The following is a 12267-nucleotide window of genomic DNA, read 5'->3' on the forward strand; positions in this document are numbered from 1 at the left end:
CATTATTAGGAACACTGTCTTAGGTGTTGTTGAATGTTTATTGGTTATGTTAAGGGATTTCTGTTATGTTTATCACAGATTATCTCAGACCTAGTCACAGATGTGAGCATTCAGCACTTCTTTGCAACTCTGATTGCTCTCTGTTCAATCAGTGTCATTGCAAGCTTTGTGAATCCAAAAATGGTAACTTTGTACCCAATGCTCTTCCTGAAACAGGGAGTGTGGGGCTGGAACCTTTGTCAATTTTGCATCTTTAGAGAGAGATGGAAAGCTTCCCTATAATTGGTGAGTGTTTGAAGCAAAGCTTTTAATTATGTTTTTCCTCATCTCTGATTTTTGGCAAATATGATCTTTAATATTAAGTGCTTACTTTTTATGTCATCACTGTCCCTCTTTAAGATAAAACTACTGTACCTGTTATTACAGTATTTTATTTCTTGAATGATGATGCAACACTATTCTGTCACCTGCTATTTTTAGTAGCGAATGATGTATATACATGTCAACCAAGTTGTGTATATGTGTTTTGGGAGGATATTTTTTTTCCTTTCTCTTACAGACATATTTCCTAAAACAATGCAAGTGTAAAAACTTGACTATGAATCCATCAGCACTTCCATAGAGATATATTTACATCCAGGAGTAAGCTTGCCTGTAGGTGACCAATAAGCAACTGTTTTCCTGCAGTGCCATTAATTGATTTTTACTGGCATTGAAAGACAAGGACAAGCCAACTCAAATATTTACTGTAACAGTGTTGTTGAAAAGACTTGAAAAAAGTCTGTATTCTTGCTAGTCTAGAAAACCACCTGCAAGAGCTGTAGGCACTGACTGTGGACTCCAAACCATCACTGACACCACCAGCCAAAGAGAAGTATTTGAACAAAGAAAGTCTGTAGGATTAGCTTTTATAGAAGCAAAAGGGCTCTGAGAGCTACCTGACTGGCACCAGTGTGGTGCCTGTTTTTTGATAGTTTCCATTTCTATTTTGGTGATCAAATGGGTGCTAATGACTGACCCAAGGTTTTGTTATTAGCAATCTCTGCAAAAACCTCTTACCTTGCAAGGCAAGTCCAAACACAGATGTTTAAAAGCATACTGTCAGCCCCATTCCAGTATGTAGGAAGAAGAAAATATATGCCTTGGTTTTACACCTGTGGTCAGATTTGTTGACAGCCAAGAAGTTGGAAAGAGGAGTTGGTGTGCAGGGAACTGCTTCCATGATCTCATAGGACACAGCCTGCCAGCAAGGATAGGATTAAACGGATTGACACTGCTTCACAAGTCTTTTGCTAATAAGCGTGCGAACTGAACTAACAAGCCCAACAAATCTTGTCAATACCTCACTGTGCTGCTAATTAACTGGATATTAAACAAGCTTCACTTGCTTGGTTTAGCAGTCAGCTGTATGCAGTACAAACTAATCTCTTTCAGCTCCTCTTGCTTGGACTATATTAATGGCAAAGAAGGCAGAAGATCAAACACTTATGTTAATTAAATGTCCAAGCTTGAATCAAATGACTAAACTAGCAACAGATGTTATTGAAACCATAAAAGGCTTTTTTATGGGAAGGGGTATTAATTAATAGGTTTCGATGTGAAAGATAAGGTTCTTGCTTGTTTTAGTGTATGTGTATATATGTGTGTGCATATATATGTGTGTATATATGCACGTATGTATGTGTATATATGCACATACATAAATTATGTTATAAAATATGTTATAAAATGTTATAAAATTTGGGAAGATATTTCTGCTTAATAACTTCACAGATTTGTGGTAACTGAAGGCAGTGTGCCCTAATCTTATTGTTCTGACTTCTCTGAGAGTTAGTAAAGTTACCTTGTTTTGTGTGCCTCTGTTGTCTAATGTCAAGACCAGATTCACTGTCCATCCAGGCAGACATATATTCCTAAAGACAGGTGTTAAGAAGTGGATTAAGAAACCCATTTTGCCTGGTGCCATTCCAGGGATCTAATAAGGGAACTATGGGCAGATCCACTGATTCCTAAGGAAGGCTTAGCTCAGCAGAGTTTTCAGGATGTGAGCAATCTCTGCATCTTTCTTTTAATTAAATAAAATTGTTTGTTACACCTGAGCAGTAGGTGAAAGACTGCAAAATTCCAGGAACATATTGTATTTATTGGACAATTACATATTTTTCATATGTTGAATGAAATCAATTGTTTTAGATGTCAGAGTTCCTAATCTGTGAACACTATTAAGTAGGTCTGTGAGCATGTTAGCCTATGCTTTGATAAACTGTGGAAATTTCTCATGATGATTTGATGATGAAAGACCCAGGCTTGAATAATTCATTCTGCCTCTGTAGGCAAGAGGAAGTAAAAGCCTCACTTGGAGTTTCCCAAAGGAAAGAGGAGTATTCTGGCAACAGAATATTCTCTCTTCTAAGCCTAACGAACACCTCTCTGTGGCACCAGAGATCTGCTTATGGAAAACCAAATTTCATCCTCAGTCCAGTCCCATAGAAACCCTAACAATGGATAAGCCCTAAGGCCCCGATGCTGCAACAATATGGCATATGATTAACTAGAAAGGGCTCTCCCTTCTGTCTGACCCACACAGTCCCTACCAACACCCAGGGAAAGTGTTCTGCAGAAACTGCGCTGCCCATTTTCTCTTCATCAGCAAAACTGATTGAATCATGACTTGGAGTTTTCACTGTGTGAGCAGAAGTTTCCACCATTGTTTGGAAGATTGAGATTAAAGATTACTACATTTGATGTGACTTGCTTATTAGGGAAAACACAGTATCTAAGAGCTTCATAGAACTAAGAGTACTGAAAAAGGAAAGTTCACTTTGGTTCCTCTTCAGAACAGTTCTAGAAGGATGGTGTTGCTTTTAGGACAGCAGATTTTCTGATGGGAAAAAACACACTGAAGGTGTATTTCGCAAAAAATCCTGCTACTGGGGCAATTTTTATTTAAGTTTAATGAGTTTTTCATGTTTGCAAAGTACCTGTAGCCCACTCCACCAATAGGTAGAACAAACCTGAGTGGGTTTCCTGGATTAATGCATAGCAAAATCTAGTAAACAGGTTGCAAATACAGAAGTTTAGAATGATTTTGTACTCAAATTTCTTTTAGCCACAGTGAAATCTGCTGTGAATAATTGTTCATAGAAACCACAGTTAGAAGAAGTTCAAATAATGTTTTGCTGAAAACCTAGGAGAGAATTTAAAACACTTAAAAATTGAACTCTGCAAAATGTTATATGGATATTTTTAGAAATCTGACTCAATAGAGGGTATTAGATATTGGAATTATCTGAATTTATCTCTGATACAGATGTTCTGATATCCACAGGATCACTTGCAGGAGCAAATGTGGGAGATTTATCATAGATGCACATGGTAAAAACAAGCTATGTCCTCAAATCATCAGAATTTAGCGCCACCTATGTAATGGCCATAAACCTGTGGATGAAATTTTTGAACACATTTTACTCTGAAAATTTGCCAGTTTATCAATTAACATCAATTTAGGATAATGGGCCTGAATCAATACCATAAAACACGTTTATTTTGATCATATAGAATTTTCTGTTGGGTAGCTGAAAATTCTGCATAGGGTATCAGGTTGAGGAGTAAAAATTCTACAAATGCTAATAATATTCCTATGAAGTAAGAGGAGACCTGTATGGGTTTGGCTAATTTTTAAAATAGAATTTGCTGATCTCCTGATTTCTGTTTGTCTTACTAACTCTCCTCACTTTTTCATCTTTATGTATGTTATTTATTAATGCTCACAGGCGTAGAAGTGTATTTGCTTTCCTAACTCTGCTACCCTCATGCCTTTGGACTGATTATCTTTTGGCATTTTATATTAATCCTTGGTAAGTGATTTACTTGTTTTTCCATACGCAATGTGTAAACAATGTTAATTTCTATTACATGAAAAATGTGTGATATCTTTGTTTTCAAATGGTTCAAAGCTTTTGAAGATACAATTTTCTTGTACTAGAACATGGATTGGAGAGGATGTGGGTATCAAAGTATTTGCTACCCTGCTTCACCTTAGTTTGTCTGTTTATGCTCCAACCCATTTTTGGTATTAAAAATCTAATCTTATGGTGGTCATCACATTCATCTCATTGCTCTCTTCGCAATTTTTGCCACTTCATTATAAGTCCTGGCTTCTTCTGTCCCAGTTGCTCATCTGTTCATTGCCTGGCATTGCCTGCTGCTGCTGCTTTTCTATTACTAAAATTGCTTGATTGTGCCCCACCTGTTTGGTGTGTGATGTCAAATACCTTAGTTTATTTAAAGGTGCAGTTATGCCCTCCTGACATCAGTAGAAGTTTTGCTTTTGGAAACAACAGTTCACCTAGAATTGATACAAACTAGTAGTCCCAAAGTGTAAAGATTGGGTCACTGTGTGTGTGTCTTTGTGTGTATATTTAATAGTTTAGTCTGTAAATAATTTATAAAGACTTAATAAACGACTGATTGGGGTTTTTTTGAAAATACCTAACCAACAAAGCCACAGGGTCTGTTTAGAACCAGAACTTGGTTTACAAACCATTTAACAAATAATGATAAATGACTATGATCTAAAAATGCTTAATTTTAGATAAAAGAAACTTAAGTTCCTGATGGTCTTGAGTCCAAGGTATAGTGATGTACAAAAATGTGGTACCAAAGTTAAGATTTACTTTTGACCAAATGGTTTCCCTGATGTTACCATATGGCATCAAAGCCCTGGCAGGCAGTTATTGACATCTTCAGCACAGGTATTTCTGATACTGGTTTTCCTTGGGTTACATTGGGCCTGTAGCAAAACCAATCTAAATTTTCAGTGGGCCCAGAAATGACTGGGTTTATGTAACTAAAGAAGGGTCCATTTCTTCCATGAAATTAAATGCATGTTCTCCACACAAACCCACCTGAAGAGCAGATGGCAGTCTTCCACATCTCTCCAAGGCTAATATTATATTGACTTATCACTTGGTCTGACATAAACTGAACTAATTATCAGATCTGCACAGTGATGGAGGATCAGGCAAGCTGTTTTATTGTCAAGGTCACACTGATCTTTCTTAACTCTCTAGTGGTCAAGGAGCCCAAGGTGGCCATTTCCAATGGCACTGCTGCAAAGAGTTGTCATTTTTTTTCCACTTTGCCTCTTTGTGTTTAATATACATTAACTCACCTTTCCAGATGTGTCTCTTTCTTCAGAGTTTTCCTCTTTAATCAAGCTACCTGGTTTAGTCTAGATGACCAAGTTTAAAGGAGCTGAAGTTGAATGAGATGAGATTAATCCCTCTCTTTGTATTTTAATCTGTAGGGTAAATTGAAGAACAGATGAAATACTGGCTAATGAAATGTTTCAGATGTTTTTGTTTTGCACACAAGTTGGTTTAAAACATTTAGGAACATTCAGGAAACAATTGCAATGCTAAGAAACAAAGGCCTCTTGAGACTATCAAAGCATAAGAATGTTGCTGAGAAATGGATGTCAGTAATTTGCTTTATTGCCTCTTGGAGTGTTCCTTGGAGAAGCCTTCTTAGAAGCATTCCCATCATAAACAGCATTTAGATATCTTTTTCTTTTGAAATGAATTCCAGTATGCCCGACATTAAAAGGTTTACCACAGTCACAGGGGATAGAGAAGAAATGTTTTGAATAATTTACAGAAATTAATTTTAATATTTCATTGGAAGAAAATCTTTGAAGATATAGAACAAATACTACTGGGTTATGTGTATACTACACATGAATGTGCAGATACTATACAGATAGATAACATGGTAGGCTGAAGAGTTTTATAGTATTTGCAAAGTAAAGCTTTGTGAAGTAAATCTCCATGTTAGTGTAAAGCTGGTATTGATAGCTCTCGCTAACTCTGCAGGCAAAGCTCCACATCTAAATGGAAATGTATCTTCACAAGATAACAAAATTACTACAGATTGTGGCTGCTCCAAAAACGGAACATTTTGTAAAACTTAATTTTGGAAATTAATTTTTAAAATTTATTTTTATTTTAAAAATTATTAATTTTTAAATTTCACTTCTAAACTTAGCAAGGTAGAGAAATAAAAATACTCCACATTTTACTATTTCTTTCTTTATATTTTGATTTAAAATTAAAAGTCTTCACCTTTAATTTACTAATTGAAGCTGTGACTCAAGTTACCTAGAAATCATTTTAATATCATCATGAAATTAAAAATGATATCTTTATAATGTGATGAATGACCAGATATTGTTTAATGCCTAGGGGAAAAAAAATGACATTACTAAAATCCCTCCTAAGTAAGTAGGAATCTATTTGTGCTCTGTGGCTGGTTTAACAGAGGGGATCAGTGTTTTCAGACCTCTAGCCACATTATTTCAGGGTGCTCACTTTGTGCATTTAATCTGATTGATTGTGACAACAGCAAAATGAATGCAAAACACACCCCATCCAAAAAGCCACACGGTGGTAGTGTAGTGCAGTTCTCAGGTACATATTGTATGGGTTATGCTGCTAAACACACTCATAAGCTTTCTCACAACTGTTGCTAGGAAATTATATCACTTATAAATCACGTGAAGACAGTGTGTTACATGACTGGCATAATTATCTCTAACTGTTAAAAATCAACTAAAATTTTCTAAGGTTTAAGCTTGAGGCCTGCTGAAATCGGTAGGATATTTGCCGTTGTCTTCATTGCTCATCATAAGCAAGTTATGAAACGGATGAGAAATAGTGTTCAGGCCCTTTCCTTTTTCCTCCATCCTTCCTTGAATTTGCAGATGGTGGTTTTCTCCCTTTACTCAACAGATGCTTCTTGTTCACAGCTGTTCTCTAGTGTTGGCACCCAGTTTCCCAGCCCACTAGAGCTGTAGCAGAGCAGCTGGGGGGGCACCATGGTGCCCCGTCCCCTGCAACAGCACAGCCCCTGCCAGGCTTGGCTGGGCTCGGGCCCTCAGGGGCTCAGCCCTGGCCCATGTGAGCCAACAGTGCTGTTGGGTCAGGATTTGCAGAGGACCCATTGCTTGAGCTGGGCACGGGTTTTCCCTTTCACAGGCAGGTCATTCTCAGAGCCACAGAATGGAAAACGCATACTGTTGGTGTCAATGGAAATTTTGCTATCAGATTAAAAATGACCAAGATATCACCAATCTCATCCCGAGTATGATGATGACCAGAAAACGTATGTTCTTAAATCAGTACTAACTTTGAATATAGACTACACAATAGTTTAAGGAATGAAGAACACTACTTTTTTCTTCTTCTTTTTTTTTTTTTAACAGGAGTAAAAATGGATTAAAGAAGAGAAAACTGACCAAGTATGTAACTTCTTTGATATTTAAAGAATTAAAAAAATATATCACCTTAGACCAAACATGCATTATGGAGTACATGGTATAGTGATACTGCAGTTACAGATCTGGAAAGCTTCTTGATAAACACATCCTGAGAAAGATATCTGGAGGCAGAAAACAAACAATAATTGGACAAAAGCAATTCTTCTCAACAGATAGGTTGTGGTAAAACAGTTTCTTACTGATAGAAAACTGGTCATCAGGGAAAAGATCAATTATCCAACTTAGTGATTCCAACAGAGCTTATCCTTAGTTAAAAATGACAAATAGTGAAAAACTGGAATGCATTTGTTTATATTGATGTTTCCCTCTTGACATGAGGCTCTCATTATAGCTGTTGCTAGAACATTAGATCATTAATGCTAACGGGTAAACAGGAGTAATTAAGTGGTGATAAGACAGCTTCCTTTGGGCATATTGCCTCAAAGTAAATGAAAAGATTACTGTGTACATGCTTCAGTAGCTTGTAAATTAGAGCATGGTAATTAGGTGAGGGAAGCTGTTTACCTGTGTATGATTATTCAGAGAGTTAGCCTAATTATTTCTCTGTTATGTTCAGGGGCTGTGCCTGTACTGACAGATAGACCCTCACCTGGTGAAAAAGTCTGCAGAATGATGGGAGTCACTAAATCAAAGCTGATTTATACCTGCTGATGCTCTGCATAGTTTTGTATAGCTATAGACCACTTTTTTTACCCACCCTTTTATCTCTTTGGGAGGAGACTTTGACCTCTAATGACAAATGTGTATATGTCTCAAAGTCAGCAGAGAAAGCAGTCGTGGCAGTGGCATCCAAAACGCTGTTTCAGGGGATTTTTTTTGGTGGACCTTCTAAAGAAATCAAAACCTAAATATGAAATCCATTTTTCTGCATGAGCAAAGCTCAGATGAGTGTCTCTGCCAGGTGTGAAAAGATCTGAAAGCAACATTTTACATGGCACAAGAGGCAACTTAAATGAAGCAGCAGCTGCCCTGGTGCCAGAAGCACACTGGTGGGAAGGTACTGAGAGTGGGCCTGCGATGGGGTGCAGGATCACCACTTTACTGGGGTGCCACCTGTGCCCTGGGGACATACCCACCTGCAAAAGCAGTTCAGGGACCAGGGAATCATAGGAAGGGTGCATGGGCCATTCCCCTAATCTCAGACCAGTGGTTTCCCTCAGGTAGGACAACTGCAGCCCCCCCAAACCAGGGTGCTTACTATCATCAGCACAAGCAGCTGCAGCATTTTGCTCACACAGAGTGATCAGCAACCCCCTCTCAGCCTCTCTTTCTGGTGCTGTTACGTTATGATGCAGATAATGAGCAATGTGCCCACCATGTGGTGGCACTCAACCACAAGACTGTTTTTTTTCATTTTATTGTTGCTTTCTAGCTTTAACAGTTGAAAATATATATTCATGACTTGATAGTATTGTGGGGAAAATAGAAATAAAATGTACTAAAGAAGATTTTTTTTTTTTCTTAACTTCTGTGTGTTTTGCTTTTAAAGCCCTGTCCAGCTGGATGATTTTGACGGATACATCAAAGATATGGCTAAAGACTCAGATTATAAATTTTCTCTGCAATTTGAGGTAAGTCTGTGGGGACTCTGTCCTCTCTTAGCTGCCATGCCTAGATCAGCTTTTTCCAGAAGTTAGGTTTACGTGGTATGTTCCTGTGCTCTGTGTTGTTTAATATGTGCTGTTGCTAGGTGGGGCAGCTTCACTTCCAGTTTTGCAGAATTTAAAAGGGGATCTTGGTTAAAGGCTGCATTTAGTGAGCTGACTTGAGTGGCTCATTACATGTGATTCAAGATCATTGTCAGACTGACATACTTCCTTTTAAGTTTTAGGATACGCTAGCAGCCTGAATTGAATTCAGGATGTCTTTATTTATTTATTGCCCTAAATTTGAGGGGAAGCATTGAAATGAGAAGGTAATATCAAAAATCTTTTTAAGAGCAAGGAGGTCTCTCTAAGACTGGTTCAGGTACATTCTCTTAATTACTCATAATTTAAAGTCAGCTTAGTATAATAGTATAAAACTAAAAAGCTCCTATCCCAGGGCTAGCTTAGGAACATTTAAACATGGAAACAGAATGGGAAGGACTGTCAGGGTGTTAACACCATTTGACAGTGAAAAGATCCATCATATATTAGCTGTAGCTACTGAAGGTAATGAATGGTTAGAAAGATCTTCCAAGCATTCCCCAGATCAAAAGCCACTTGAGGACTTGAAGAAAACCCTTTAAGTAGGGTGGATGACCACCACAGAAAGAACTTACCAACACCCTGGTTTAACACTTTTTGGGCTAATTAAGTGCAGGTAGAGAGGACCAGTCTGCAGCCACAGCCTTGGATGGCAGCAGTGCGTTGGCAGCATCAGCAGCAGAGACCGTATCATTGCTCTCTAGCTGTTTGGAGCCGAACTCAGAGGCATCAGATAAGGAAAGTCAGTGTAATCCTGCAGTCAGTTTATAAAGTGATTTATGAACATTTTCGGTCTGGTACCTGCCACAACTAATCACTTCACAAAGAATTATTTTTTGAATGTTTGAGAGTTTCACCCTGGCATTTTTCTTTCTGTTACCCCAGGAGCTAAAACTGATTGGGCTTGACATACCCCACTTTGCTGCTGATCTTCCCATGAATCGCTGTAAAAATCGCTACACAAATATCCTGCCGTGTAAGTACAACACATACAGGCTCCTGCTAAAGTCCCTCAAGGGGGAAAGAAAAATTTAGTAAGAGAACTGGTGAATCAGGACAGATTTTCTGACTGATAAAAGCCTATTCTAAAACCTGCCCTTAGAGAGAGCCAGGCAGTAGATATTTTTTGTTAGCTTTGAAGAGACATAGCTTTCTGGGGACGTTTATCAAGACAGGAGTTTGGAAGTGAGAAACACAAGGTGTTTTTACTACTGAGTAATGTTACTATATTTCTCTTACAATTTTAATGAAACCTAAATAAACCCAAAGTCATGGCAGTTGGAGCATGTATTTTGCAGAACAGTGGTGGTGCATCTGTGTAGTGTTTACTGAAGCAAACATTTCTCTCTGTTGGTAAATATAAGCATTTTCTGGTTTTTTAATAGATTTTTTTTTTAGTTTTTATAGGATTAATTTTAATTTTGCCTAGTCGGAGATGAATGCCATGTTTCTTTTCATTTTACAGATGATTTTAGTCGTGTCCGGTTAGTTTCAATGAATGAAGAAGAGGGATCTGACTACATTAATGCCAACTACATTCCTGTGAGTACAGAGACTTGGTCAGTGTAAAGAGCAGTGTTCTGCACAGCAGTTAGAGTGCGCCACCTGAAATAGCACAGTATCTCCTGAAAGCTCAATCACGCCCTCAGCACCTTCTTCAGCTTCCAATATTTTGCCTAGAGGGAACTGTGCTTTTCACCAGCCACCAGAAAAAAGGTGGTAGTGGGGGAAGATTTTTGGCAAATTTCGCCATTGTAGCACTGGGTGAGCTGTGAATCTTTGTGGAACCTAGATTAGACTGGTAGGGAAATGGGGAGGAAATGTTAAGTGATTCAGTGGCTTTTTAAGACAGCTAGGAAAAACATAAACTTTTAAATGAGAGACTTCTCCAGGTTTCTACAGCACATGGAAAAAGGATTAAGCCAGACACTCCCCAACTGACAAAATGCACGCAGCCCAGATGGTGCGTGGAGGGAGCTTCTGCTTTCTGCCTCGTCTCTGGTGCTCCCGGTGTGCCTCCCTCTGCCTGGCATAGAACAGCTATTTAGCAGGAGCAGCACCCAGGGTTTTAGGTACTGTAGTCAGTTTGACACTGGCGGTGAGCTAAAACCTCATCAGCTCTTTCCACCGTCACCTGAGCTTGTGTAGTCACCCAGGCTTTTTTCTGCCACTGCTGCAAGGTTTTCCCCCTCTGTTATCCCCCACTTGCTGTGGTTCACCGTAAGCTGTGTACAGGGACAGCAATGTTCACTGGGTTGCTCTGCATGGAGAGGAGGCAGGACACTACAGTATCCATTTAGAAAAAGACCTTTCGCCTGGGGACCATAGGCAGATGAGCATTTCTGCACCCTTGCCAAAAACAGAAGACAGAGCTGGCCCTGGCTCTGGTGGAGAAGGCTGAGTCAGCATTATGGAAAAGGGAGGAGCCCTCAGATGAGTCAGTGAAACCACTCGTTTGTCACTGTGGCATTGCCCAAGCATATACTTCTGTGAATGTTGCCTGCACTTAGTCTGCGTGTCAAGAACATGAACCTAAACACTCAAGCTGCAAGTGCCGGAGCTCGCAGTGAATCAAGAAAGAAAAATATTCCAGTGTTCAAAAGCATCATTCAGATCTCATGAAACTTCTCTGACATGGGATTATGGATAATAGGATTTTATGTAGTGGTCCTTTTCAGATTGCTCAGTTCTGCTTTTTATAGTTTACATCTCTTTCATTTATAGCGTAGCGCTAACCATAGAAACTGGGACAGACATGTCATCTCAATGTTTGTCTTTTCCTGATGATTACTTCTCCACTGAGTACCTGCCTTCAAACACAGATACTAGTGGTGATCTGTGTATCTGTAGTAATAGAGATTTGACACTTAGGTCAGACACAGCCCATGCAGGCAAAAAACCAGAAAATTCTGTGTAGTGCAAAAACTCAGATTGAGCTGACTTCTAGAGATGTCTGCAGGAAACCATTTATGGAAAGTGCTTCCAAATAACAAATATTTTTACAATCTGCATAATGTGGTGGCATGGAAATTGCCCAATTTACATGGGGTCATGCTGTGTGTTGGATGTATCTTTTCCTCTTACTTGGAATATCAACTAACTTTCCAAATGCAGTTCTGATGGTACAATCTCAGCAAATATGGTTATAGCAGATGCCAAAATGGCCATTCTGTGGATCTTTTATTATAGTCTTTATAATGGTCTTTTGTTTTGGAGAGGGAAGGAGTCTTCCCAGCTAAAAGC

General features: G+C 38.7%; 1 protein-coding gene across 4 annotated transcripts in view; it reads left to right on the forward strand.

The window, feature by feature from the left end:
• The window catches only part of PTPRO (protein tyrosine phosphatase receptor type O), a 157113-nt gene that overhangs the window by 133262 nt on the left and 11584 nt on the right, over positions 1 to 12267 (forward strand). For all 4 annotated transcript variants that reach the window (XM_074902206.1, XM_074902207.1, XM_074902205.1 and 1 more), the window contains 6 exons: positions 217 to 285; positions 3774 to 3857; positions 7262 to 7297; positions 8826 to 8907; positions 9910 to 10000; positions 10490 to 10566. In XM_074902206.1, coding sequence (XP_074758307.1) covers positions 217 to 285; positions 3774 to 3857; positions 7262 to 7297; positions 8826 to 8907; positions 9910 to 10000; positions 10490 to 10566 — 439 coding nt within the window. The remainder of the gene's footprint in view (positions 1 to 216; positions 286 to 3773; positions 3858 to 7261; positions 7298 to 8825; positions 8908 to 9909; positions 10001 to 10489; positions 10567 to 12267) is intronic.

Source organism: Athene noctua, chromosome 3, assembly GCF_965140245.1.
Source record: "Athene noctua chromosome 3, bAthNoc1.hap1.1, whole genome shotgun sequence".
Taxonomy (NCBI): domain Eukaryota; kingdom Metazoa; phylum Chordata; class Aves; order Strigiformes; family Strigidae; genus Athene; species Athene noctua.